Source organism: Exophiala viscosa, assembly GCF_022695815.1.
Source record: "Exophiala viscosa unplaced genomic scaffold EDD37scaffold_18, whole genome shotgun sequence".
NCBI classification, from domain to species: Eukaryota; Fungi; Ascomycota; class Eurotiomycetes; order Chaetothyriales; family Herpotrichiellaceae; genus Exophiala; species Exophiala viscosa.
The window spans coordinates 141,160-164,125 of record NW_026944370.1 but is presented as its reverse complement, the minus strand read 5'-3'; the positions used below and the strand labels follow the sequence as shown (position 1 = coordinate 164,125).

The following is a 22,966-nucleotide window of genomic DNA, read 5'->3' as shown; positions in this document are numbered from 1 at the left end:
CTATGATTATGATTTGTATTGATTCTCATAATGATATGATATTCATTGATGTCGTCTAAGCTACTGAGAAGAAGTCCCTCTCTCCCGTCCAGTTGGGACCCGGTCCAACCTGTTCGGCCTGATCTGCTTCGTTGATCATGGACTCTTGAATACGACGGCGGCTATCTTAGCATTTTTCTGTATGAATAACAGCCGGCCAGAGGACCGACTCATCTGATGATATTGATAACAATGTGCCGTATCCGGCCCTCTGCCCTGTACGCTGCTCAAGGGACACTGTATAGGTGCTGTAAGTGCTGTCGTGCCGGCCTGTAGGATCTAGTTTCTAGGACGTGTATGGCAAACATTCGCGCCGATGTCAGGAGGTGTATGTCTGCGCGGCACATGCTGTATTTTCTCCAAGTGCGGCGGAGGATGCAAAGGCGACGGTGGAGTCCTGCAGTAACCCCTGTTATCTTCGGTATGGGGCTGAGCAGGCTGATTTTCCGGAATCTGGGAACCATAACCCCTTAACGGGTACAGATAAATCGTTCGGTGACTTCAATCGTGGCTAGCGTCTCGAAGATGGGCGGGTGGATCGTTTGGAATGACGACACCCAAGATCTTGAGAGATCGGAGGTCTACTTCAAATAGACATCAATGCCAAACTCATTGCTCCAGCCCGGCTCCAATTCCATCTCATTCCAGGCCGCCTCGACATCGATCTCCAAAACGCCACTTCCCTGCGGCACATTGCTGGAGCTCAGCTTGACGACATGCGGTGGAACAGGCTTGCCCAGTATCATGACCATCATGTCAACGACCTTGCGCGAGCTGGATTCTGCGTCGGACAACCAAATACCAAAGACACCCAGCGCTTTCAATTGGACGTGGATCTTCAGTCGTGAGCCTGATTGGGCGTCAATATCCGTCTCGGATTCTGCAAGGTTGAAACTCGATTCGATGATGGCACATGCGCCCGTGAATTTGCCGAGGAGACCGAGAAGTGCGACGTCCACGGTTGAAGAAGAGGACAAATGGAAGGTATGGACCGGAAGAGCGGTCCAGACATCGTAGCCACGTATAGGAAGTGTACATTGTAGAAGACTGTCCGGTCGAATAGGGTCAGAGGGATGGATAGGAGAAGTGATTCGTTGCGACATGTGAGATCGGACGATCCACTTTTTGCGCGACACGCCCGAGTCGTCGGCTGTCGACTCCGGGGCATTGACGCCGGGGAACTTTGTGATGGGGAGGATGAAACTGATTTCGGATTCTGCAATGTTGAATACCCCAAGAAAACCTGTCCCCACGTCCGTTTTGCCGTCGTACACGCCGAGCTTGAAAATACCTCTTTCATCGTACTTGTCGTAGACTCCCATTGTCTTACCGACAGTGCTGGGGCGGAGGATGACAGTTTGGCCTCGGGGGTTGATGGCAGTCATTTGGTTGATCAGGTTCACGTCGTGCTTGCCTGGTGTGTCGGTGATGTAGATTGGTCCGCCCGATAGACAGCGGGCGGCGGCATGGAAGCCACTGTATGGGTGATCGGACTGGAACATGTCCCAGTCGGGAAGGATGTTGAGATGCTGGGTGAACAGTGCGTTGTGGCCGTTGGCAAAAACATGCCAGGCATGGGAGGTGGGGACATCAGGGAAGAAATCGTCGCTGTTTCGTAACATGATTCTAGGCGTCGTCGTGGGCAGGAAGCTGTGGTAAAGAATTTGAGGGACCATTGACATGCAGGAGATGGCTCGGCCCGAGAGATGGCGGAGGTGCGCTTGAGTCCAGGCAGATTGGTAGGTGTTGGTGAAGGAATTTCGGTCTTTCGTGTCGGCGAGAAGGTCGAGGGAGAATTGTACGTCTGTCTTGACGCCTGTAACGCCGGCGTTGGACAGGAAACGGTAGAAATCATCATATAATCGGTGAATGTCGTCTGGATGAACAGCGAGTTTCCGGTTGCCCAAGTTGCTTCCTTCATGATAGTTGACTTCGACGGTCTTGTAGTTCTTCGCAATCTCCCCATCGGGAGAAATGCCACCCCAATAGCCGTTCAATGCGTGCCATACTGCGATGTCACGGATGGCGGGATGTGTTTCGCGGATCTTGGACACCGCTGCTTTCAAGCCGTCAGGGAAACCGATCGGGTTGGCCTCGAATGCGGTCCAGCCGCGCTCGATTTGTGAGGTCTCGCCTTGTTTGCCGGAAAGGGACTGCCAGTTGTCATCGATGACGAGTGTCGATATGTGAATTTTATTCTTCGCCAGGGAGTCCAAGCCTGCCATGATTTTCTCCGTGTTGAGATCTTGACCAAGGGAGTTCCAAGTGCAGTAGCCCAGACTGTCGTACCAAGATTCCAGCCACTGTGGAGTAAATGTGGGATCGTCTGTTGCCTTGCTGTAATTGACAAGGACAGTATCTGAATCCACCGATTCGGCCCTTATGTCCTTTGGTAATTGCTCAAGCTGCTCCACAAGCTGGTTGTATGCGGTGGTTTGGCGAACCAGTTTCCGGGCCTCGTACATCACTGCAGCGTTGGCAACCTCAAATTTCCATGCAGAAGCGGCCAGGACTTTGAACTTTCGATCCTTGCCCGAGTCGTTTCGGGCTTCCACCACGATTTCTCCGTTATCGGTTGATTTGAACTGTGTAAGTGACTCATCGACGCCATTGATCGCTAATAGAACAACGTGCAGACCATCGGATCGCAGAAAGGAAAGCAGAATGGCCGGTTCTGACAGGCGCAGTTGGGTTTCGCCATGTCGAGGTGCCCACCAAGGTTCCCATATTCTCACGAGGGCGAACCACCTGCAAACTTGAGTCACGCGACCAAGCACAAGGGATTCGAGTTTCGCGTTTCCTTCTTTAGGCGTCGGTATGGGATGAGCAGATTCAATTGTGTAGAGTCGGGCTGCTGGTGCTTCACTCGGCGTTTTCCTGATAGTCCAGCCTTCGCTGATCTCGACAGGATACGCTCCTAAAAAGTTGGGGTCGATGGGAGGCTGTAAGACGAGTTCACCATCCCTCGTCCCAAAGTTGTGGTATGCCCACGACCACTCCGTATCGGCATCTATGCGATAGCGTACGGTGAAGGGCACCCTCCGACCTTTGTAGGTCCGATCTGGGGAGGTATAAGGACTGTCGAGATCACCGGAAAAGGTGTACCGATAATTCGAGCTTTCAGTGTCGTCATGAAGTACGGCTGGGGTATGATCGACGGGCTTGAGGTCAAGAGCCTGCCAGGGCGATTTGGTACCGGTATAACTGCCATAATCGTACCATATTGATACTTCCCAAGGTCTTTCGGGTAAAGACTTGGAAGATTCGAGTATGACTGTAAAATTGAACTGTATAAACTGTCAGAACTGAGGGGCCGTGACAGACGTCATTACCAGCAGGGGCGCTCGTTAGAACGTGGGATGACTTCCGAAGCGGCGCATATAATAAATGATAAAAGAACCAGGTTCTGGACTCACTTTTCCTCGAGTGGGAGATACCACAGTAACCTGTGACAGAGGAGGGTACACAGCGAGTTTCGCAAACAGAGCCATTTGACCCGGGCGGAAGAACTTGACCTGGGTAGGCTTCTTCAAAGGAGTGACAGAGGATGGTGGGAAAGGAGAAGGTGCATGAGTAACGGACGACATGCGAAGGACAACTGCATAGCAGTACAAGAAAGCTCACTGATTATGATGGTGAATGTGGTGGCCCAAAGTGGCGTTAAGTGGTTGCTTGTAGGGATGTTGGCTGGATGGAGCGAGAAAGGGAGAGAATGATAGAGAGCGAAGCGGGTTGAGGCCGAACTCTGATTCTGCACCGCAAATGAATTGATGAATCAGATTGATTGAACTCTGAAGGACCTGTTTGGGCGAGCCGCAGAGCCTTTTCGATGGACCTCGCAAGTTCGTCTGGATGGTGAGATGGTTTGGCGGTGCGACTCCAGGTGGATTTCGGAGTGTGTCTAGTGGCCGCGCTCTACCTCTCTCTCTCCAGGCGTTGGGATAGGCGTGAACACTGGACAAGGAACACTTCTCGACGCCGTCGAACGCGCAATGACATGGTTTGGCTCGCGGCTGTCAAGTCCGGGCTGTCGGGTGGCTGATGAACCACCAAAGAGTTTTTCCGCCGATCGTGGTGGCTTGTTCTCGCTAAGCTTAGGCCCAAGTTCCGATGCTCTTTAACGAAGCCGGGTGGCTAGTCTGTGCGGGATCTCGCTGTGGAGGACGGAAATCCAGTTCCTCTCACTTTTATTTGCGCAGCGTGGTATTCAGCAACAGGATATATGCATCGAAGATGAGCAAAGAAACCTTTCCAGAGACTTCCAACTTCTGGGTAGAAGTGGCTGCCCTCACGTGTGGATTCTATACATAGTATGGTATGGATACGGCGCAACTATCAGAGTTACTCGGTCGTCCATAAAGGGTTCAGCATAGGCAGATCTCGCGCGAACTCTTCTGATGATCGACATACTGTAGCGAGTAATCTCAACCACTGCAGTGACTGGTTTCCTCTAACTTGAGTGGTCTGTTGCTTGCATGTCAAGAAAGCCAGATATCAGATACGAGGTCGTACCGATTTCACCCTGCCGACTGCAACCAAGGACGACGATCATCTTGACGGTGGGCACTCATATTCCATACACGTCCTTTAAATCATCGTCCTCGGATGGGGATTCGTTCCCAAGTTCCACTCCGCTGTCCACGAACCCTTCCGTTCCTTCCGAACTAATTTCACGTGGCAGCTGGTGGACAAGATACTCCTTGGGCGCCCGTTCCGCTTTGCCGAGAACTTGTTTCATGTGATCCTGTACCACTGGCAGTGGTCTTGCTGCTCGAGCAATAGTCTCGATCGTGCGGTGATGTGTGGCTTTGACAGTCATGGTCACTGGCTCATAGTAATCCTGCTCCGGCTTCCACTTGATGTGGTTTCCATTGGCGTCTCGCTCTGCTGAATCGGCGCTCATGCCAGACAGGATTTGTGAACCACGCCGCTCGACCAAGAATGAAACGAGCATCTCTAACCCTCCAAATCGTATCTCTAGAACAGCAAATTCCGGGAAGAGCCAACGATCTGGGCACGCGGGTTGCGTGCTCGACGGCGTACTAGTAATCTCCATGACAATATGCTTGATTATAGGCTCTGGCCTTGGAGGCGGAGGAGGTGCATGATAACCCATGAATCCTCCAACTGGGGCACCACCGGCATGAGGGGCAGGAGGGAAGGTGTGCATCACACCAGGCAGTGCTGTTGAGCCTGCCGGAGGTGGGGTGGGCCGTGGTTGCGCTTGTGGTGTGTTGTATGTCGATGGATGTGCTGCCACTGGAGCAGGTGACGGCGTTGGCGCTTGCACAGGAGGAGGTGCTTGGTTGGCAGTCGGTGGTGTAGCTTGAGCCTTTGCTTCTTGAGCGGCGTTTGGTTGCGAAGGTGTTGCAGGAGTCGGGGCGTTTGTGCCGGAGACTTGGCTTTCCTCTTTTGTTACTCGTTCCGCTTCTTGACGTCGGACTACCTCGTTAAACTCATCGATATGAGCTTGAAACTCTTTGAGTTGTTCCGGTGACGCCCTTGACGTTGCAACCACTTTCATAAGCTCCTTGAGCTGAGGGTCTGAGGCGGCGCGAGCAGCAAGCATTTGGATTACTGGGTCAGTCGTGCTTCCTCTACCACCTGGAGGCGGGTTGGCCTGTTTTGAAGGCGGGTTTGGTGTGCGATTGGGTTCCACAGCAGTAGTGGCCGGTGATTGGGTTTGAGAGGGCGGTTGTTGTTTAGGTGTGCCAGATGCAGGTCCAGTGGCAGCAGACGCAATAGGAGTCTGAGGCCTCTGAACAGCCGGAGCTGCAGCGGGCGTGGCAGCCTGTGTGGAGGGAGCTGGAATTGTCGCTGGGGCTGCACCCTGTGGGTGAGGTGCAGGACTGGCGGCAGGTCTCTGTGCAGGAGGAATAGGATATGCTCCAGGTGGAGGAGGATGTCCGTACGTCGGTCGAGGCGGTAACATTGTCTTCGCAGTGTGTTGATTGGCGTGACGAGGGAAAGGTTGAGGAGCGGCTGGATCCCTGACCGTGTAAAAGACAGCGTCGAAAACATGAGGCTCGATTGTGATGGTTGCAGTACCCAACTTCTGCATGGATTTGACGTCCGGGTTATTGGGAGGAGCCTCGATCACACCTTTTCTCTTGACAGGCTTAATCCAGTATTTCTCAAAGATGCCGTCATAGAGCCACTGCATGCGAGATCGATGAAGGGATGCCGCAAGGATGGCGCTCTCAGCGACAGACTGGTACTCGGCTTGGGACAAACTGGCCGGTTGCTTTTGTTTCGAAGTGGGCAAAGGTTTGTTGGCGGTCAAGCGAGTAGGCAGGACTTCTTCAGCGACGGACAATGAAGGTGAGGAACGTGATGCGGGAGTCTGAACTCGAACTAGGCTTGCACGTTTGGTGTACTTGCGCTTCTGACGAGGTTCGGACGAGGGTGCTGGCGTCGAGGGCTTGCGGGAAGAGGGAGTGGAAGCAGGAGGCTGCATGGGAGACGACGCTCTTCTTTTGACGGCAGATTCTCGACGGTCTCGTGCTGGGAAAGTCCTCTTTGACGAAACGGTGTCGGCCATGATTGCTCCACGACTATGTGCGACCAAAAGGTCGTCGTCGTCGTCGGCACGTACAATAAAAAGAGACATGCGACTCATTCACGGGAGAAGACGCGCACCGAGCGGAGGGAAGGGAGGAAGGTCTGCCGAGTCAGCATTAAAAGTATTCACATGTCATCGAGTCCAATCATGCCGCGACATAGCAAGATAGGTACCTAGGTAGGTAAGTTACTACTACGACCTCCATCCATCTTCTTTTGTATCTTCTTGTTCACGAGGCTGTCTGATAGACGCCGTGCTTAAGCATGTTGGCTTCATAACATTGCGCTTCTTACTCCAAGCTGCTTGCCATGTCTTTCAGCAAAGTCTTTCGAATCACATACTGGACTTTGGCAGCCGGTGGACTGGCATATGCCTTGGCTGTTGGTGCCTTGACATACCCTACAGTCCAGCGAAATGCCGTATATGCTCATAAGATCAACCCGACATTATTTCAGGATCTCAACAACACCGAGCAATTTGGCTTCATTCGCCATCAGATCCAACCCTTTACCCTCACCACTCCAGACAACGTCACCCTTTTTGCCTGGCACATTCTGCCCGCCCATCTATATCGTCAGCATGAGCAGTCCTTGAAGGCTCAGTCCGATTTCGGGCTCAAACCCTGGGAAGAAGCCGTCAATTCAGTGGGCCTACAGCTTCTTCTGAACGATCCCCACGCGGTTGCAGTGGTCAGCTTCCATGGCAACGCCGCCCACATTGCCTCATCATACCGTCCCTCAGCGTACCAGCAAATCATGAGCAGCTCAACCTCGGAGAAACCAGTTCATGTGATCGCTTTCGACTATCGTGGTTTTGGACTAAGCACGGGCAGTCCCACCGAGGACGGCGTGATTCAGGACTCGGTGACTGTGGTATCTGCTCTGACAGGCATTGACAGTGATGGGAATCACGCTGGTGCAGGCGTGGATCCATCTCGCATCATCCTCGTGGGACAGTCTATGGGCACATTCATTTCGGCAGCCTTTTACCACGAGTGGGTATTGAATCTCGGACGAGCTCCATTCAGGGCTCTGGTTCTCATCGCAAGCTTCAGTTCATTGACCGAGTTGCTGGAATCGTACTCTATCAAAGGATTGACACCACCATTGCTATCGCCCTTGGTCTTTTATCCCCGGATACAGGCATGGGTGCGTTCCACGATTGTGGACAAATGGGATACGAGCCAGAAACTGGTTGACCTAGCACAGAAGCCCGACGTCAAGCTAGATTTGACCATGATGCATGCTCGAGATGATTTGGAAATCCCATGGCGACAAGGACGTACCAGTTGGGACCGTGTCCTGGATGCCGCCACCAATGGAACCATTGATTTTGACCGCAACCTTGACGACGAGGAATGGAAGAGTCCGGATGGCAAGAAGCGCCTTCGCTGGCAGCGCCTTCGACACGGAGGACATAACAAGATACCTGTCAGCGAACATGCTAAACTTGTTTTCCTGGGATTGATAGAAGGAGACAAATGAGGGGGTCCTCAGATACAGTAGGAGCAATCCTCACTACGGAGTCGTCACGCACAGGCCTACCACAGTAGGTGTTTGAGCCCTTAAATGGTCCCCACCGATAGAAGTTGGGGTAAGGTGGATAATGGATAATACCCTAAGCCTGGGAGACTAGCGCCTATAAGGGTTGAAGGGTTGAGCATTGTAATTCGGTGCCTAAAGTAATAGACGCTACCTGTTGCCATGTGTTCAGCGGGCGAGTATGAGATCTGGTGGGGGACGATAATAATATACCTTGTGAGATATATATGTCACCGTGGTTTAGGGTGGTGTGGGTGGTAGGGGATGGACGATAAATCCTTCTTTAGCATGCAGTATGGTACGGTATATTGGCTGTGTGACATCAAGCCTTTAACCCTTTAGCCTAACTGAGGTAGCCCAAGGTTAATTTTCTTACCTGTATCTTCAAGCTCCGCATCCCGCTGCCAGGCTTGATCAATCATCATCATTCCTCACCATTCATCTGCTTCCAGGTGCCCACACACTCTACAGTACGTCGAGGACACCGCATGTGATGTTCGAGTACTGAAGGCCAGCAGCATCGCAGTGGCGTCTTCTCGCCGACTTATCAATCTACGCGCCTTCACCTGATTCCCACTTGGTCATTCCACCCAAGTGCAACATCGCTCGCCAATATCCCGCTAGAGTCTGCGTTTCTTTTGCAGCTGCGATGATCCTATCCTCGGCATCACGCAGGAAGCTGCGATAGCCCTCAGAAACACCTGCGCTCATGGGCAGGTGCCTGGATGTCGTCGAACACTCTAAAGCCTCCTGGTGGTTACGCAGCCAGCGAGGTTGCTGGAGAACACAATGCAGACGGCCATCCCTCCCTTCCCGCCTTCCACTCTGTTCGTGGACTGTCGAAGGAAGGAGTCATACGAACAGAGTCTGTCGCTTCGAGTTCTCACAGCAATCAAAGTTCAAGCCGTCGTGCCGACCATGAGCCTGCGCCCTCCTCTGCAAGATACTCATTCGCTAGCAGTGGACGAAGCGATGAGGGTTCGAAGAGCCAGGGAAAGGAGAAAGAGAAGGAGAACAGTGATTCTCTACATCCAGTCGCTCGAAACTCCGGCGGATTCCTGCTCGAGCCCGTCACCAATGCGAAACGCTTCTCGCGCATGTCCCAGGCACCAGCAAGAGACGACTCGAGGTTGAAGAGGCACAGTGCAGAGTCCGAACTGTCCATAAGCAAGAGAAGGCATAGGCACAATGTCTCGAACAACTCGTCCTTCAAGAGCTCGCCATTGTCTACCGAGTTGAAGCAAAGCGCTGTCGTGCACAACGACGGCAGTGACAATCAACTTATCCCTGGTACCGATATCCGAAGGTCTTTGTCCTCGTCGCAGAATGAGTCTCACATGAATGGAAATCCAGCATCAAGCTCACGTAATGTGCAAAATGGGCGATCACCCCTGGCAAATGTGGGCTATGCTCAAGACCCGGCGCAAATTGTGCAAATGGCACTGAGCCTTAGCGAAGGTCGACGAAGGTTGGCCTCTGGAAGGAGATATGCTTCGGTGGAGCAAGGAGAGCGCCGGGTCATCTCTACTGCATCCAGTGCAGGTCCCAGGGGTACCGTCAACACGAAGAGTATTGCCCCATTCATGGCGTCAACCCGGCAAGGATCACGAAACGGCTCTCCAAAAGGAAAGCATCTTGATACGAGTGTTGCGACCCTGGCAGCGCCTTCTGATGCCGAAGAGTTGGATGTTGATATGGACTTTGACGAGCAGATATCTCCAGCCACGGCAGCACGTGTAGAAAAGGCTAAGATCTACTTCGAGTTGGCTCACGAGCATCGTCGGCTCCTACAACATCTTCCTCCAATACGTAAACCTGGCAATCTGCCGCCGCCATCCATTCCCGAAGCCATGCAAAAAGCATATAACCCTCTACAATACGTCAGGAACAGGAAACTACGCATTTGGGAAAAGACACCAATCGATAGCGAGGCGGATGGATGGCATGATGTGGAGAAGGTTAGAGCCTGGGTCGATTCAGTCATCTCGAGTCACGCAGAGACGCAGCACGATCCTTTGGAGTGTGTTCGTCTCCCACCACTCGATCAAAAGATGGCAAATGCAGACGTTGAGGATCAAGATGGGCCACCAGCTGACACAGAGAATGCCGCATCTCCTCGGATACAAGATCAGTACCATCCCAAACCGACCCGGCCACGGTCTGACTGGGTCACGCATCCAGCCGACCTGGTTGCTGATGCTTATTGGCTGGAACAAGGCTTGAATAAGACGAAGATACAAGATCGGGACAACAACATCATCTACCCTTCCCATACACAATTCAAGTTTTCAGGCTGGCGTAACAGAACACCAATGGACATGCCGTCTACCATGCAACAAACAACACCAACTCCTGAGCTAGATGAGGCTATGTCGGAAGAACCACCTCCGTCAGCTCTGCCAGAATTACCAACGTTCAGATCAGCCCACCATGCCCACAAACGCGGCAGTCGAACCGGCAAACTGAGAGATTCATTGCAGATAACAGACCAGAGCAGTTCCAGGGAGCGATCTAGGATCAGGCGTAAGCTATTTCGTGATAGCAGCGACTCCGAGTCGTCAGGTGCAATGTCGTTCGATGATGATGAGGCCACGAACCGTGGTCGCAGGAGGCTGCGACGAAAACGTGGATTGTCTCCAGATCATGAAAATCATGCTGTTGCAAGGAGTAAATCGCCATCGAAGGCTTCGCCACAAGTGGGTGGTTCGAGTCGAGAGTCCTCAGCATTGAACTCCAAAAGATCCTCCGCGGATCATTCAGCGTTAAACAAGCTTCTCAGACTCGAAAACATCAAGAAGGCGTCTCCACTCAACAGGTCAAGGACCAGGAATGAATCATCTCGACCTAATTCTACGAAGGTGCCCCTAAGGTCGAGTACCGAGCAGGAACGGACACCTCGCGAATTTGCAGACTATGATACTGCCACAGCTCCCAACTCACCCAGTGTGGTGCAGTGGCCAAGTATTGCTATAAATCTGTCACCACCTCCTAGCAGGGGGCCATCGCCATCGAGAAAGCACATGTCTACAATACTTCACCCTTTCAATCGTAAACCACATGACAAGACTGGTGAGCAAATCGACACAACCGACTTCGCCCAAGTCCCAGCCGCCCAACTCAATCGTCACCTACCCGAGCCAGAAAAGGATCGCGAGACTGATGGTTCGCGTGGTGCGAGCCCGATGACGAGGGGAATGCCTGCATTGTCGAGAGACCAGACACACACCACATATGACGACGATGTAGCTGTGCAATCCTCAATGGAGTCCAAGCTCAGCGCGGTTAGCAAGGTCACCAGTCGCTCGACTGCTCACAGCGGAAACGACCACTCGAGGTTCCGTGGTATATTCAAAGGTGGACGTATTGCGGAACTCGTTGGCAACGAAGTATCGAAGGTTGGTGACTTCATCTGGAAACGAGATGCCCCTTCGACGTTCAGACACAAAGCAACCGCATCGGAGGTTAGTCTCCGATCTTACAAGGGTTCAGAATCCGAGAAAGAGGTCGACGCAAACGGCACAGTCCTCAGAACGCCACCTCCAATGAGTCCTAGATCAAGATCCTCGACCATTTCCAGTACCAGAAGCGAGCGTGCCTTGCCAACAATAAAGAGAACCCCCTCAGACGGTCGACCTCGGTACAACAATCCAAATCTCCCCAACTTCACGTCACCATTTCAGAGAGATCGGGAGCAGGAAGACAGAAAGCAGGGACAATTGTCACCAGACGGTTCGGATCATATATCTCGCCAAGCTGCACAACTTCGATCCGCTTCACAGTCTCCTCGACGTGGTCGAATGGCTTTACCTAAGCTGGATACGGGATCTGCACATCTGAATGATTTGGATCGCGTGCAGAGCTACGGCTTCGGAGCAGCTCTTGATTTGAGTCGATCTCGTGATGCATCAGATTTACTAAATGGTGCAATCGGATCGACCACAGGTCTCAAAGGTCTGCGCCGGGCACGATCAGCTGTGGAGCTCATGCACGTCGGTGGCTCAGACGCTGGTCAAGAAGACGCCGAAGTGGCCGGGGTCTCATGGCGCGAAATTGAGCGTGCTGCGGCTTTATTGTATAGTTCCGCCATCAAAGCACGGGAGATTGGGCGAAAAGCGGATGACGAAACAACTCCCTTACCAAGATTCTTCGTCGAGACCCTCACGCCCGAAGAAAGAGCTTCACACTCGATGCAACCTCTCCGTGTCAAGAAAAGGGAGCACTACGTGATGGCGGCACGGAATATCATGAAAGCTCTGGATACATATTCTGCAACATTCAACGAGAAATTGACCACTTTCAGCTCTACCGTCTCGCCTGACTGGCACAGACAGCTCCAGATGCTTGAAGATACGGTAGAAAACAAGATGACGCCACAGATCAGAATGACGGCAGATCGGGCAGGTGAGCTGGGCATGAAACTCACTACGACGAGCACGCTCGCGGTCAAGGGTTTGAATGATTCAATCGAGGATGCCTTCCGAAGAAGGCGAAGAGGTCCCTTGAGGTTGGTGCGCAGAGTCTGGTTCGTCGGAATTGAGTGGACTGTTGTTGGTTTGCTGTGGCTGATCTGGGCCGTCGTCTCCATTATACGGATCCTGTTGAGTTCTGTCCATTGCGTGGGCAAAGTGGCACGGTGGCTACTCTGGATCGACTGATGTGTACCGGTCTGCATTCTGGCATTCTGTTTCATTTGTGCTTCGGGGAAGCGATTACTGCATTTTTTGGGGCTCTTCAGCAAGGCGTTTCGATAAAAGTGGTTCCTGTTGCTGTTTACCGGTAGGTGATGGAATTGCCAGGATACCCCCCAGCTTCGTATATGGTATTGGGATTGGGATAAACGTTTACATATCGTGTGCACAGTATAGGCTCTTTTAATGCATGATTGATGAACATCGTTCCGATTTACCCTGAAGGCACGTGCCTCCTGCTGTAGTCATTCACCCTCACCATCGACTGATACCTGGTAATCAGCTCTCAGCTCTTGTGTCATTAGCACACAACCTTCTCCTCTCTTCGTGTCCGTAAATCTGGCCTTTGTCAAAGATGCTCGCGTTCCGCTATCGATAGTCATGGCGAACCTCGAACATGCGAAGAACGGTTCATACTGTAAGGGTCTTAATCCTTTGGCGATGGGGTTTTCTACTATGCGCTCGTACTACGCTGTACCTATGGGCATGAACATGAACATGAACAAGACCAATCTTTCTTTTATATCTTCTTTCGCTTGCTTACGAAAAGGCAGAAGCTCAAGCTCAAGCTTGCCCGGTAGGCTTCATGTCGACACGGACGGACGGGCGGCGTAAAGAGTTACCAGTGCCAGTACATATACCCATTTTTTTCTCTTCCACTAGACACACCAACCTATTCTACCCTAAGACACTGCAACCGAGCCTCCGTCTCAATCACGTCCAGGGCCTGCTTCACCTCGAGAACCTTGCGCACATCGCCCAACCAATCCTTACTGAGAACCTTGGCCCAGCCATCCAGAGAATTCATCTCACGCGCCGCGCCATCGAGGTCTCCTTCCTCAAGCATAGTCTCGGTGCGGGTGAGAACGCTTTCGACGTCCGTCCCCGTGGGCTGGCCGTGCTTCTTGAACAAAACCTTGGACAAGACCAGGCTCGCCGCATGAGACGCCACGCCCGCGTTTTCAGGCAAAAGGCTGGCCTTGCGCACTTCCGTGGCCACGCGACGGAAGCGGTCGATCAGCTGGGGCTGGCTGGGGATGCCGCGCTGGTAGGCTTGAGGGTTGATGGAGGCGATGGCCGCGTCAACGATCGGGTCACCTTCCGCGGCGAGCTTGAGGGCCGCCATTTCCCGAACAAACGCTTTAGGGCGGGCGTCCGAGGCGGCGGACCGGTCGAGAGCAGACTTCACGGCGTCGACTGCGACTTGCAGTTTTTGTGTGGCGAGGTTCGCGTCGATCAGACCGTTCCAGTTCGAGGTCAATTCGGTCAAGTTGTCGACATTGCTTTCCAGGTCGGATAGCTTGGACAGACGGCCTTCACGTTCGGATTCGACGAGCGATTTTATTTGGGAGACGAAGTCGCGCTTCATCTCGATGGCTTGCTCGGAGAGTTCGTTCTTGAGACGCTGTTCTACGAGCTGAGTGCTGCGCTCGACTTCCGTTTTGAGCTTCTCCTCGTAGACGTGCTGAAGACGGGTGCGTTCTTGCTCGAATTCTTCCCGATACTTGGCTTCATCCTCGGCTTGGGCCGTCTCGATACGCTTGAGGAGTTGCTTGGCACTCTCATCGAATTCCTTGTGTGCTTCCTTGACTCGTTCTTCAGCGGCCTTTCGCTCCGCTTCTCGCAGAGTCGTGATCTTCTTGGCGACTTCCTCCAGAGATTCCTTGGCCTTGGTCATGGGCGCGGAGTACTTGTTTGCGGCATCTGGGGAGTCGGAGTTGACTACTGTGATCAGGTCGTTGACGATTTTGACGAGATCCTGGACCACAGGTTCCTCGGCATTAGGCACTTTCAGGGGTGAGATCTGGGTCACAGGAGAAATGGCCGGTGGTCGGGGATCGGACTTCGGACTGGGAGTTGCTGGGCTTGGAACTGTAGACACGGTTGCAGGTGCCGCTGGCTTGGCACCGCTGGCATCGTCGTGCTTCGGGAGAGGCGCCTCCGTAGCTGAAGAGTCTTTCTTTGCAGTCTGGACAGCCCCACTGGCCTCCTTGGTCGTAGCACCGGCAGGATCACCCTTGGCCTGCGTCGCGTCTGTTTTGGATACAGGCTTGCCAGCATCGAGAGCACTATTGTGCTTGCCTGTCTGTGTCAGGTCACTGCCCTTGGGTTCCTCGTCCACGGCTTTCCATGACAAGCCGGATCGTTGGGGGATGGTCTTTGATTTGCCATCGACTGGTCCGTCTGGACGGGCGATTTTGTTCGCATTGTGCTTCGCATGAGGAAACCTCTTCCGGAACGATTGCTCTTCGAAGTAAAGGACTGCTTCCTCTCCAAATGGAATGTACTCGGTGAAGAAGTCGTGGAAGTTGTCGTTTCTCAGAGCGTAAAATACGCCACCTCCGTAGGTCAGACCGCTGATCAAAAGAAGGTAGAATAAAAGTCTCAGTCGTCTGAAGCGTCTTCGAGGAGGTGGTAGTGGCTTTGAGGAAGGTGGAGGCGGTGGAGGCGGCGATGGTTCTGAGGGAGGGCTTACGGACGAAGGAGTCGTTGGGGGAGCTGCTTGAACTTTCGCCGGACTAGGCGGAGCGAGGGGAACCTTTTCAGGAGGTATCGTAGAGGAGGAAGACGGTGTCGCAGGAGTCGGAATATGAGGAGGAGCCGGGCTTCCTGGACCGCCGGGCCCTAGAGGCACTTCGGTCTTGACTGGCGCTGCAGGACTTTGTGAACCAGGCATAAACGCAGGATCTGACTTCCGAATCGAGTCCTTCTTCTCTGCGAAAGTTCTCCGCTGTGTCTTTGTCAGTCGCGCGAGCTCTTGCAGGTGCACGGAAACTTGACGTACTTGGGATGAGACACCTTGTGCAAGCAACTGCCTGCGCAGGCCAGCTGACACGGGCCTGGCTAATCGCAGCATGACGGGCTTAGCCGCCATTGTTGGAGCTTCAACACGCTTGTGAGGTGAGGGAGTTTAGCTATCAACCAGCGTCAATGGAATTCCCTGAACAAAATGTGAGAGCTTAGCTTCACCCCGATTGAGCGCCGCTTTTGGGGGGCACGCTCTCCAGCAGCATTTAATATCACGTGACTTGGCTGTATCAGCAAAGCAGCATGATCGTGTTTAGTGAAGCACTCTTACGATTACGAAGTTAGCGAAGCATCCTCGACCACGATCGTGAGTATAGATAGCATGATAACTTGCGACGATTCATTACGATACCGACCTCCTCAAGAGACACCATCATCATCATCATCATCATTGTGATTTCTCAGCCTCATATAAGGTTCCTTTTCCGTACCACAGAACGCCTCGCTATGCACAACCAACATTGTCAAGCCAGCTTCCTACGGCTATGAGGATTTCATGCCTTCGACTTCCCGGTACGCTCGACCTTTCGTCGCTTAGCACGCAGCTTCTCAGCCTCTGTATCACGCTTTGCGTTTGAAAACTGCATCTTCTCGTACAATTTCCGCTTCTTGTTGCTCATCATCATCTTCTGGCGTTCGATCTCCTCATCCTTCTTCGTTTGAGCTGCTTTCCGCGCTTGGCGGGCTTTAGCCTTCTGAGCCTCTCCGTTCGTTTGTGTAACAGGAACAGGTTCGCCCAAAGCTTCTGCTTCAAGTTCTTTTTGATGCTGGGCTTCCTCATCGATGTCGGAATTCGCGGCATCATCGGCGTCGTCTTCGAATCCACCAAATGCGTCGACCTCGTCAACATCTTCTTCAGATTCATCTTCTGACCCCGCGACATCCATACCACCTGCGTCGACTTCTTCGTCTTCTTCTTCGGACTCATCCTCCTCATCTTCCTCATCTTCAGGCCCATCAATCTCGGCCGTTTCCTCCTCTTCCCCATCTTCCTCTGCTTCGCCCTCAAGCTCTTGCTCCTCCAGAGTCGCTCTAGGATCATATTGTCCACTCGTTGGCCTGACCCATGGGCTCAAATGTGGCGGTAACGTCTCTCCTGGAGCATATATGTCCGTTTGTAGCAGCTTCCCCTCATTCACACAGTCCCAAACCCATTGAGGCTGAACGTAGATTCGACCAGGCATGATAAAGCCTGGCTTGACCACTTGCAGGTTTTGGTCTGTTTTAGATGTCTCCTGCCCCTCTAGACTAGGCAATGGTTGTGCAAGAGCTGGCCTGTCCACGATCTGATGCGTGATTCTAGGATCCGTCTCCTCGTGGGTGAACGCACCTTCGCCGAGAACTGTATCCCAACCTACTCGTTTGCAGCCGAATGCTCGTAACAAGAATTCTATCGAATGGCGAGGAGCTTCCCGGGAAATGAAGAAGACACAGGGCGAGAACAGAGTTGAAGCTGCATCCCCTGTGCGATCAGGTTGTGGGAGAGTGTCTCCCTCAGGTGCAGCAGGAATAAACGTATCGATCGTACCAGCGTCAGCTTGATCCCCGGTAGGTTCGTCTTGCTTCACCTCCTCGTCTGTGCCGGTATCCTGAGCAATATTGTCAATCTGGGCTTGAACTGCTTCGGAGTTCTGCGCTTGCTCGTGGCCATTCGTCAATGCTTTCTGCTGAGGCTCCTGGTCAATCGCTGATGTGATGCCACGGCCTTCCAGGGTGAATGCACCCAACTCTGCGCCGCGCTCATCTCTGGCAGCATCGAACTTTGGAGGGTAGACAAGACCGACAGATGTGTATAGTCGATAGTTGATAAATCCTAGTAAAGTGCAGTAGAACTCCACAAATGTTCCCATGATTCTATAGTCCACATCTTGTGTCACTCTTTGCACGAATTTGTAGGGCACCAGCCACATGATGTCTTGGCCTTGAATTGTCGCTTGGTAGTATATGCCCTTTATGGATAGGAAAGACTTCCGAAGGGAGTGCGTCGTGATGAGGTAGTGTTCGAATTCGTGGCAGAGGCGCTGACATTTAGAAATGACTTTGGCAGGAACGGCGGTTGTAGAAGGCAGGTTGGCGAACAGGAACAGCAGGGAGAGGGCATCATCTAGGTCTCGCAGGGCATCGACAAAGGTGGGATATCTCTCTCGTACGATGTGGTCGAGCTTGATCTTTGGCATGCCATGTTTTTCCAACCGGACGGCATCCTGTACTTCATTGCGACCCAATGACCTCGCTATCTTTTTCGACAGCGACTTTTGTTCCCGGAACTTTCCCAGAAGAGGCTCATGAAGTAGATATTGGATGTCTTTTGTGTAGTAAAATGTGGTGGAATGAGTTGCAGACTTGTTGGCCTTCTTGATGTTTCTCGGTTCACGAGGGTAAATGCCCTTGAAGATGCATAATCTTCGAAAGTCTGGCAGGGATATCTGGAGTTTGCGCACAGCTTGTGTTCGGGTGATGTAGTTCTTCGCCTGGCCGGATTGGCCCTTCTTCTTTTGTTTCGCCATTACGTCTTTAGGAGGACGCAGGAGTTGGCGTAAGGACAATGCAAGATGCAATCTGCGAACTCGAAAATGCAGCGAAGAAAAAAAGTTGAATTAATCGGATAATTGGAGTAACGGCACTGTAGAGGGCAGGTGTGCCGAGTGGTTACTCCAATTCCTATAGAATGAGAATGAGAGAGAGAGAGAGAGAGACCACCTTGTCAGCCTCGACACCCCTTTTTACAGTCTCGTCCAGCCAGAGCACGACATGCACTCGCCTTGAGGCCAACGAACCGAATGGCAATATCGCTGGATAGAAAGACACTGGCGATATATGCTGTCGCAATCAATCTGCGTCTCTTGGTCTTTCTGGCCTTTCCGAACATACCAGAATTCCTCAGCACTCAAGTCGAAATATCAACGCCCATTTCGAGCTTCAAAAGACTCCAGGAAGGACTATTTCTTCACCAGCACGGCCTGTCGCCTTATGATGGCGGCGTCTACCATCAAGCCCCGTTACTGCTGATCATCTTCGAGTTCTTGCCATCGACACTGGTCTTTATAGCCTTTGATGTTCTGAATGCTACGTCACTACATTCAATCGCCGACAAGCTTCACCTACCGACTCCTCGATTCCAGAAGTTAGATGGATCTCTCATTGCTGCAGCATACTTGTTCAACCCCTTCACAATTCTGTCTTGTCTCGGAAGGTCAACAGTCATCTTTACCAATGCCGCCATCATTCAAGCAGTCTTGAATGCACAGTCCGGGAATGCTGTGCGAGCTATGTTTGGGCTCGCCATTGGCAGTTATCTCTCCATGTATCCCGCTCTACTGCTGCCGCCAGTCATGCTGATGCTCCGGCAAAGCGGCAACAAAGAAGCGACCATATCAACTTCAGTTGTCTCCTTCGTAGCAGCACTTGCGGCCTTGTTGGCAACAACTCCCGTGTTGACGGACAACTTTCGGGATTTCCTCGCATCTTGCTACGGGGCACAGATAACGATCCCTGACCTGACACCCAATGTTGGGTTATGGTGGTATTTCTTTATCGAGATCTTCGACTCTTTCCGCGATTTTTTCATTGGAGTTTTCTGGTTGCACCTGGTCGGATATGTTGGTGGCATGACATTCAGGCTTCACAAACAACCACTGTTCGTCATTACGAGTCTTCTGGGATTGATGGCCATCTTCAAGCCATATCCAAGCATTGCGGATGTTTCGTTGTATCTTGGGTTTCTTCCAATGTACTCTCACGTCCTACCATGTGAGTCCTCCGTACCTCAAGAATGTCTTTGTGCTGACTGGTCTAGTAACCCGATACACTTTTATCGCGGCATCCGTCCTGCTATATTCCACCCTTCTCGGCCCAGCGTTCTACCACTTGTGGATATATGCTGGATCAGGCAATGCCAATTTCTTCTACGCCATCACACTTGTGTGGAGCTTGGGACTGACCATTCTCGTTGGCGACACGCTGTTTGCTGTTATGCGGGATGAATGGGAGCTGGAACGACCCGAGATGAGAGGCAAGAGTGTGCGACAAATATAACCTCAATTACAGTCAGTCCTTCATCGACTTGGAAAGGATAATGTAGCTCGGTTGTTTGACTGTTCCATTCCGGAGTTTTCGTGGACCAGGTGAAAACTCGTCCTCTGCATAGCCCAATTTGATATACCAGTCAACTGCGCGTTGGTTCGCTCTGAAGACGGTTAGCATGACCTTGGTCACACCAACCTTTTTGCCAATGTCTTCCACAACGTTCATGAGCTTCTTCCCAAGCTCCTTGCCCTGCCACTCGGGTGTGAAGTGGATCTCGTAAATGTACAAGACCTCATAGCCATCTTCGTAGGTGACCATGAAGGACACAAAGCCGATTACTTGGTGATGTTCGAGCAGGATGAAATATTTCATGTCTGGTAGCTTCATCTCCTTACGCTTCTTGTGGCCCGACCACTTTATTTCGGAGCTCCTGTAGTCTTCTGCGCTTGTTTGCTCGATGAGCTTTAAACATTGTTCAATCGTCTCACTGGAAACGTCGCGAGCTGCTCCCTGCAGGAACACCAGGCTCTTGTAGTCGTGCAGCAGCTCTAATGCCAATATCGCCGGGTAATATGCTTCAAAAAACCTGGTAGCTGGAAGAGCATTGACTGACTCAACCAGCTTGGTAGCATCGACTTGATCTGATCGTGCCCTTTTCCTCGACTTCCGAGGTCGTTCATGACTCGCTTCAGCCATGGCTCAAAAGATAATGACTGTACAAGTAACTCATCGCATCGATGTCTCGAAGATGAAGGTTGACCATATGCTGCACCGTACCTTTCTCGACGGGTACAGTTTTCCTTCAGTAATAAGGCGAGTTGCTGATGCAGCCTCCAATACTTTCCTAACGCAGAAGTTGCAGGGCGTGTTGAAAGTTAACTTACGTCAATGGCATTTTCCGAGAGCTTCTCCAAATCCAAGATATTAAATTGTTGATATGCGGTCCGTGTAGCGTCTCGCTTTTCACAATCGCAATCGGCACAATCTCTCTTTCCACCACAGGAACTGATAAGAAAACGATCTCGCTTCTGGTTGGTGATATGTCCTGACATAACTGCGGAACCTCGTACCCCAAGCCCTGAACGCGCAAACCGTATCAGGCTTATTTTTTTATAAAAATCGTTCGCTCATCATTCCCCTCTTCTCCATTTCGACAATGGCATCACGAGTTTCCACCTCGTATATTGGCACTCTATTGTCCTCTTCACGTCCTCGTCTGCCTTCCTCCCTCAGTCGAGTAGCACAACCATCATATCGCATCATCTCGGTCGCCAGAATGTCGTCAGCTCCTAAGCTCAAAGATCCTTCCCTCCTCATATCGAAAGCCTACGTCAATGGAGAATTCGTTGACTCGGTCACGTCGCAAACATTTGATGTCCACGATCCCGGCACAGGAAAGAAGATTGAATCATGTCCCGAGTTCAACAAGGAAGACACCGACAAAGCCATCGCTGCAGCCACCGAGGCTTTCAAGTCCTTCCGCAAGACCCTTCCCCGCGAAAGAGCCACAATGTTAAGGACATGGTACAACCTGATGTTGGAAAATGCCGATGACCTGGCTACGCTGATTACATGGGAGAACGGAAAGGCTCTTCCCGACGCCAAAGGAGAAGTCACCTACGCCGCAAATTTCTTCCAGTGGTTCGCTGAGGAAGCTCCGCGTGTCTACGGCGATACCATCCCCTCTTCCGTTCCTGGAAGCAGAATCATGACGATCAAGCAGCCGATCGGTGTCACTGGTCTCATCACACCTTGGAACTTTCCCGCTGCAATGATCACCAGGAAGATTGGCCCAGCATTGGCAGCCGGTTGCACCGTCGTGGCCAAGTCACCCGGTGAGACGCCATTCACAGCTAATGCGCTTGCCGAGTTGTCGCGCCGCGCCGGCATTCCTCCTGGTGTAGTCAACATCATCACAGCCATGAAAAATACTCCCGAGATTGGCGAAGTCCTCACCACTGACCCACGAATCAAGAAGGTTTCTTTCACCGGTTCGACAAACGTGGGCAAGCTACTTATGAAGCAAGCCGCGGGTACTATGAAGAAGCTCTCCTTCGAACTCGGCGGCAACGCTCCATTCATTGTCTTCGACGACTGCCCCGACCTCGAAGCTGCTGTTGCAGGCGCTATCGCATGCAAATTCCGCGGTTCCGGCCAGACGTGCGTTTGTGCCAACCGAATCTACGTACAAAAGGGAATATACGACAAGTTTGCTGAGAAGTTCGCGGCCAAGGTCAAGGATTTCAAGGTCGGCTATGGCTTTGATGAAGGTGTCACTCATGGACCTGTCATCCATGATCGCGCCGTTACCAAAGTCGAACAACATGTAAGAGATGCAGAGAAGAAGGGTGGCAAGGTTCTCGTTGGAGGTCAGAGATTACCTAATCTTGGAGAAAACTTCTACTCTCCTACCGTCATCACAGGTGCGACGAACGACATGGCGATCTCTAAGGAGGAAACATTTGGTCCAGTCGCTGGACTTTTCCCCTTCGAGACGGAGAAAGAAGTCGTTGAGTTGGCGAATGACACCGAGGTCGGACTAGCAGGCTATTTTTACTCGAAAGACGTTGGCAGAATTTACAGAGTCGCAGAGGCTCTGGAAGTTGGTATGATTGGTGTTAATACCGGCTTGATCTCCGATGCGGCGGCCCCATTCGGCGGTGTCAAGGAGAGCGGTTTCGGACGGGAGGGATCCAAATACGGTATCGATGAGTATATGGTCATCAAAAGTGTGACTATTGGCGGCATTTCCAGCGATTTGCAAGGGTAAAAGTATGAACGGAAACATTTGCGATGTTGATAGCTTTCTGGGATGGAGGTAGCTGTGCAGTATTACTGTCTCATTGAAAAAGATCGATGGAGAATATGAACATGACAAACCATCTTATTTCCCCTGGGGGCTTCGCAAGATCCTGTCGCGAGAGTACGACTGGACCTTGGTATGTTCTTGTCTTAGTGGACTTGGGGTGTCGCAGGGCGTGGCACTGGGATGGATCTGAACGAGGTAGGCGAGATAGGCGAGCGAACGAACCAGATACGTGGACGATATAGATTCACAGACTGCTGTACCCTCAAAAACGGTGCGGTACTTTAATTGAGGACGGCCTCGAAGAGGAAACAAACCTCCGAGATTGGAGTCGTGCAACAGAGGGACAGGATGGTTGAGTGTGGGAGGACGACGGTCACAAGGCTGTCGTGAAAAGGGGCAGTTGGTGTCAGATGCTGTCGTATTAATGGCAAAGAGTATTCGGTCACTTTTCGCGTTCATGCCGCGTTCCTACTCTTCGCTAGTAAGGGAGATG

The 22,966-nt window shown here is 52.1% G+C and overlaps 9 protein-coding genes across 9 annotated transcripts; 4 read left to right on the top strand and 5 right to left on the bottom strand.

Moving 5' to 3' along the window:
• Positions 1-306: 306 nt before the first annotated feature.
• Positions 307-4,116, bottom strand: EDD37DRAFT_215852 (stachyose synthetase). Its single transcript, XM_062810340.1, has 2 exons — positions 3,456-4,116; positions 307-3,326 (listed from the first exon to the last, which is right to left on the bottom strand). Exons 1-2 carry the CDS (start codon positions 3,624-3,626, stop codon positions 621-623), a joined length of 2,877 nt encoding a protein of 958 aa, XP_062665263.1. The 5' UTR covers positions 3,627-4,116; the 3' UTR covers positions 307-620.
• A 490-nt stretch (positions 4,117-4,606) lies between these two features.
• Positions 4,607-6,580, bottom strand: EDD37DRAFT_654834 (uncharacterized protein; the record flags this gene model as incomplete). The annotated part of the gene is made up of 1 exon (XM_062818716.1): positions 4,607-6,580. One exon carries the CDS (start codon positions 6,578-6,580, stop codon positions 4,607-4,609), a length of 1,974 nt encoding a protein of 657 aa, XP_062665262.1.
• Positions 6,581-6,758: 178 nt separating this feature from the next.
• Positions 6,759-8,388, top strand: EDD37DRAFT_643641 (Alpha/Beta hydrolase protein). Its single transcript, XM_062817442.1, has one exon. It carries the CDS (start codon positions 6,910-6,912, stop codon positions 8,083-8,085), a length of 1,176 nt encoding a protein of 391 aa, XP_062665261.1. The 5' UTR covers positions 6,759-6,909; the 3' UTR covers positions 8,086-8,388.
• An 11-nt stretch (positions 8,389-8,399) lies between these two features.
• On the top strand, positions 8,400-13,036 carry EDD37DRAFT_643640 (uncharacterized protein). Its single transcript, XM_062817441.1, has 2 exons — positions 8,400-8,470; positions 8,519-13,036. Exon 2 carries the CDS (start codon positions 8,868-8,870, stop codon positions 12,795-12,797), a length of 3,930 nt encoding a protein of 1,309 aa, XP_062665260.1. The 5' UTR covers positions 8,400-8,470; positions 8,519-8,867; the 3' UTR covers positions 12,798-13,036.
• A 32-nt stretch (positions 13,037-13,068) lies between these two features.
• Positions 13,069-15,772, bottom strand: EDD37DRAFT_597438 (mitochondrial inner membrane protein-domain-containing protein). The gene is made up of 2 exons (XM_062814598.1): positions 15,616-15,772; positions 13,069-15,561 (listed from the first exon to the last, which is right to left on the bottom strand). The coding sequence occupies exons 1-2, from the start codon at positions 15,703-15,705 to the stop codon at positions 13,504-13,506; spliced, it is 2,148 nt and encodes a 715-aa protein (XP_062665259.1). The 5' UTR covers positions 15,706-15,772; the 3' UTR covers positions 13,069-13,503.
• Positions 15,773-16,084: 312 nt separating this feature from the next.
• On the bottom strand, positions 16,085-18,282 carry EDD37DRAFT_215717 (Pescadillo N-terminus-domain-containing protein). Its single transcript, XM_062810335.1, has one exon. The coding sequence runs from the start codon at positions 18,143-18,145 to the stop codon at positions 16,133-16,135; it is 2,013 nt and encodes a 670-aa protein (XP_062665258.1). The 5' UTR covers positions 18,146-18,282; the 3' UTR covers positions 16,085-16,132.
• Positions 18,283-19,679, top strand: EDD37DRAFT_215718 (phosphatidylinositol glycan, class U). The gene is made up of 2 exons (XM_062810336.1): positions 18,283-19,388; positions 19,435-19,679. The coding sequence occupies exons 1-2, from the start codon at positions 18,419-18,421 to the stop codon at positions 19,671-19,673; spliced, it is 1,209 nt and encodes a 402-aa protein (XP_062665257.1). The 5' UTR covers positions 18,283-18,418; the 3' UTR covers positions 19,674-19,679.
• EDD37DRAFT_215730 (GNAT family acetyltransferase Nat4) lies at positions 19,654-20,622 on the bottom strand. Its single transcript, XM_062810338.1, has 2 exons — positions 20,442-20,622; positions 19,654-20,377 (listed from the first exon to the last, which is right to left on the bottom strand). The coding sequence occupies exon 2, from the start codon at positions 20,358-20,360 to the stop codon at positions 19,686-19,688; it is 675 nt and encodes a 224-aa protein (XP_062665256.1). The 5' UTR covers positions 20,361-20,377; positions 20,442-20,622; the 3' UTR covers positions 19,654-19,685.
• Positions 20,623-20,940: 318 nt separating this feature from the next.
• EDD37DRAFT_660333 (succinate-semialdehyde dehydrogenase) lies at positions 20,941-22,434 on the top strand (the record flags this gene model as incomplete). Its single annotated transcript, XM_062819098.1, has 1 exon — positions 20,941-22,434. One exon carries the CDS (start codon positions 20,941-20,943, stop codon positions 22,432-22,434), a length of 1,494 nt encoding a protein of 497 aa, XP_062665255.1.
• Positions 22,435-22,966: the final 532 nt, after the last annotated feature.

Coding starts and splice junctions, on each gene's coding strand:
- EDD37DRAFT_215730 (XM_062810338.1), bottom strand. CDS start 20,360: ATGGCTGAAGCGAGTCATGAACGACCTCGGAAGTCGAGGAAAAGGGCA.
- EDD37DRAFT_215852 (XM_062810340.1), bottom strand. CDS start 3,626: ATGTCGTCCGTTACTCATGCACCTTCTCCTTTCCCACCATCCTCTGTC. Junction 3,327..3,455: donor TATCTCCCACTCGAGGAAAA/GTGAGTCCAGAA, acceptor CAGTTTATACAG/TTCAATTTTACAGTCATACT.
- EDD37DRAFT_643641 (XM_062817442.1), top strand. CDS start 6,910: ATGTCTTTCAGCAAAGTCTTTCGAATCACATACTGGACTTTGGCAGCC.
- EDD37DRAFT_597438 (XM_062814598.1), bottom strand. CDS start 15,705: ATGGCGGCTAAGCCCGTCATGCTGCGATTAGCCAGGCCCGTGTCAGCT. Junction 15,562..15,615: donor CACAAGGTGTCTCATCCCAA/GTACGTCAAGTT, acceptor ACAAAGACACAG/CGGAGAACTTTCGCAGAGAA.
- EDD37DRAFT_215717 (XM_062810335.1), bottom strand. CDS start 18,145: ATGGCGAAACAAAAGAAGAAGGGCCAATCCGGCCAGGCGAAGAACTAC.
- EDD37DRAFT_643640 (XM_062817441.1), top strand. CDS start 8,868: ATGTCGTCGAACACTCTAAAGCCTCCTGGTGGTTACGCAGCCAGCGAG.
- EDD37DRAFT_215718 (XM_062810336.1), top strand. CDS start 18,419: ATGGCAATATCGCTGGATAGAAAGACACTGGCGATATATGCTGTCGCA. Junction 19,389..19,434: donor GTACTCTCACGTCCTACCAT/GTGAGTCCTCCG, acceptor TGACTGGTCTAG/TAACCCGATACACTTTTATC.